This window comes from Monopterus albus, unplaced genomic scaffold (genome assembly GCF_001952655.1).
Source record: "Monopterus albus unplaced genomic scaffold, M_albus_1.0 scaffold647.1, whole genome shotgun sequence".
NCBI lineage: Eukaryota > Metazoa > Chordata > Actinopteri > Synbranchiformes > Synbranchidae > Monopterus > Monopterus albus.
Genome location: NW_018128527.1, coordinates 61,505 through 63,983, shown reverse-complemented (window position 1 = coordinate 63,983; position 2,479 = coordinate 61,505). Strand labels below are relative to the sequence as shown.

General features: G+C 34.4%; 1 protein-coding gene across 1 annotated transcript; it reads right to left on the bottom strand.

Moving 5' to 3' along the window:
* Positions 1 to 1,074: 1,074 nt before the first annotated feature.
* Positions 1,075 to 2,046, bottom strand: LOC109953377 (olfactory receptor 1-like). Its single transcript, XM_020588849.1, has one exon. It carries the CDS (start codon positions 2,044 to 2,046, stop codon positions 1,075 to 1,077), a length of 972 nt encoding a protein of 323 aa, XP_020444505.1.
* Between the last annotated feature and the right edge of the window lie 433 nt (positions 2,047 to 2,479).

Genomic DNA, 2,479 nt, shown 5'->3' with positions numbered 1-2,479 from the left:
TCACCCTCCTAGTGAGGGGGACTAAACATAACAATTTCATCAGTAAAAACCTCTTGAGAATCACAGGATCTATGTGTCTTCTGAGTAACTGTACTCCAAAATGAGGGTAGTTTTTCAGGCCGCAAAATAAATAGGTAATGATTGCTTAACTCCTAAAATGTCTCATTGTGCTGTCTACTTTACAAGGAACCAAAAAAAAAATTTTTTTTCAGTGTTCATAGTTTGTAAAATATAATGTTGCCCATTTTGATCAGATGCCCTCCCACTCCCACTGTGATTACACTGCAGGTAGAATGTTCTGCCACTTTACAAATGAGGATGATATAAGTGACAGCGATGACTGAAAGCTTGTCAAGCATAGGCAGCATTTTCAAAAGAAACCTCACTTAAAAACTAAACTTTCTTCATAGATATGAAGCTTGTTTTTTTCCTAAAGTGAACAGTTGATAAAGTACATTTTTGTGCCAGTTTGTGATTTTGGTGAATTTATCTACATGTATTTGCCAAATGTCTACACTATACTGCCTACACTTATCTTCACACCTAATTGTATATGTTGTGTTTAAATTCCACTGTAAAATTATCAAGTTTTTCTTGTGAAGTTGTTTTCTCTCAGCCATGGAAAAAAAAAAATCCCCTGTACATATAAAGGTGTAATGAATAAATGCTCTTTGCAACTTCCCCAGCTTTTAAATGTTTGGCATATTGGATTTCTGTAAGCAATGTATAGAAAGAGGAAATAATTTAATCTCACAACAAATAAAGTTTAAACATTTATATAAGGCTTAATATCAGGTGTTTCTTTGGTAATGCCATTCTCACACAAACAGCAACCACAATATGACTGTGGAGTACATTAATTACTGTTGTATTGTGTTTTCATTAAAATGGTTTTGACTTCAGTAAATCTTCTAAAACAACTGTCATTTCATTAATAGATACAAATAGAATTAGTAAACATTTGTATGATGCTAAGGTTGAAATAAATCTAATATTTGGAAAAGTCATTTTCCTGTAATGCAAATTAAACCAAATAGAAAAGGCCCAAAACACTAATGAACACCTGCATTACCATTACATTTTTATTGCAATTTTGGACTGAACTCTGATTTGAAACAACTTTTTTACAGACTTTCTGATTTCCTGTGTTTGCAGAACATAAATGATTGGGTTCAATGTGGGAGGAAAGACAAAGGTGAGAGACAGACTTATGATCCTGGCATTTGGATGTAAATTTCCCAATGAGGCAAAGGTTATTATTACTGGGAAGAAATAAATGGCCACTAATAACATGTGAGCTGTGCAGGTTTTAAAAGCCTTCACTCTCTCATGAACTGTGGCCACTTTAGTCAAAGCATAGCCGATATATAAGTAAGTAAATACGATGAATACCAGTGGAAGCCAAAGAATAAGAAATGGTAACAAAAAACTAATGACTAAACCAGGTGTTTTATCATTGCAAGCCAGTCTGTATATTTGACCATAGTCACAGAAATAGCTGTCAATAACCACAGACTTACAAAAGGAAAGTCTTGTGAGAATGCCAGCTGCAATCAGTATAACAGTAATAACAAAGAGCCAGAAAGAGCCAATCAAAGAAAACATGAACCTGCGAGTCACCTTCACATGATAGTGCAGTGGGAAGATGATGGCTATCATTCTGTCATAGGCAAGTGCAACCAGGTTAAGAGCTTGCATTGAAAGGCAGGTGAAGCAGAAAAACATGAATGTCAAGCAGTCGTTGTAGGAGATGTAGGGATGGTCAAACAGGAAAATGTCAAGAACCTTCGGCACCAAAGCAGAGCTACCAAGCAGGTCTGTAAATGCTAGATTAAAAACCGCAATATATTTTGGAGTTCTCAGATTATGATCCAAGCATATTATTAACATCACAAGTGTGTTTCCCAGCACTGAAACTATATAAAGTAAAAAGAGAAAGACATAATAATACTTGATATCTGGGATGCCAGAAAAACCACTTATTATAAAATATGCAGGACGAACAAAGGTGATGTTTTTGTCAAGATCTGAGTTGACAAAGTTCATTGTAAAACTTATCAAAGTTCTTCTGTCTACAGCACAGTGATAGTGTAGACAGACATCCTCTTTACTGCATCTGTATCATGTTCACTTTGTGATGATGACACTCTATCAAGCTTTAACTGAAAGGAGTGGCTAATAAGAGGAGCAGGTCTCTTCATAAAAAATAGTGTCAACGCCTGATCCCCTGTGGCTATTCTATGTATGTATGCCACTTGAATACATGTCAGCACATGCACATAACAAAATCTAAAGTCACTGAATGCTCTGAAACTTAATTTTAGCATATGCTTAATTTTCTTTCAAATTTGATAACATTTATAATATTTGTCCTTTAAATTTCTGTAAACAATTTTTTGAAAGAGGCAATGATATTTCCCTAAAAACAAATAAAAAAACTGTTTAAACAATCATATGAAACACATTAACAGTTTTGTAC

Excerpts from the sequence above, each read along its gene's own strand:
- LOC109953377 (XM_020588849.1), bottom strand. The coding sequence starts at position 2,046 with ATGAACTTTGTCAACTCAGATCTTGACAAAAACATCACCTTTGTTCGT.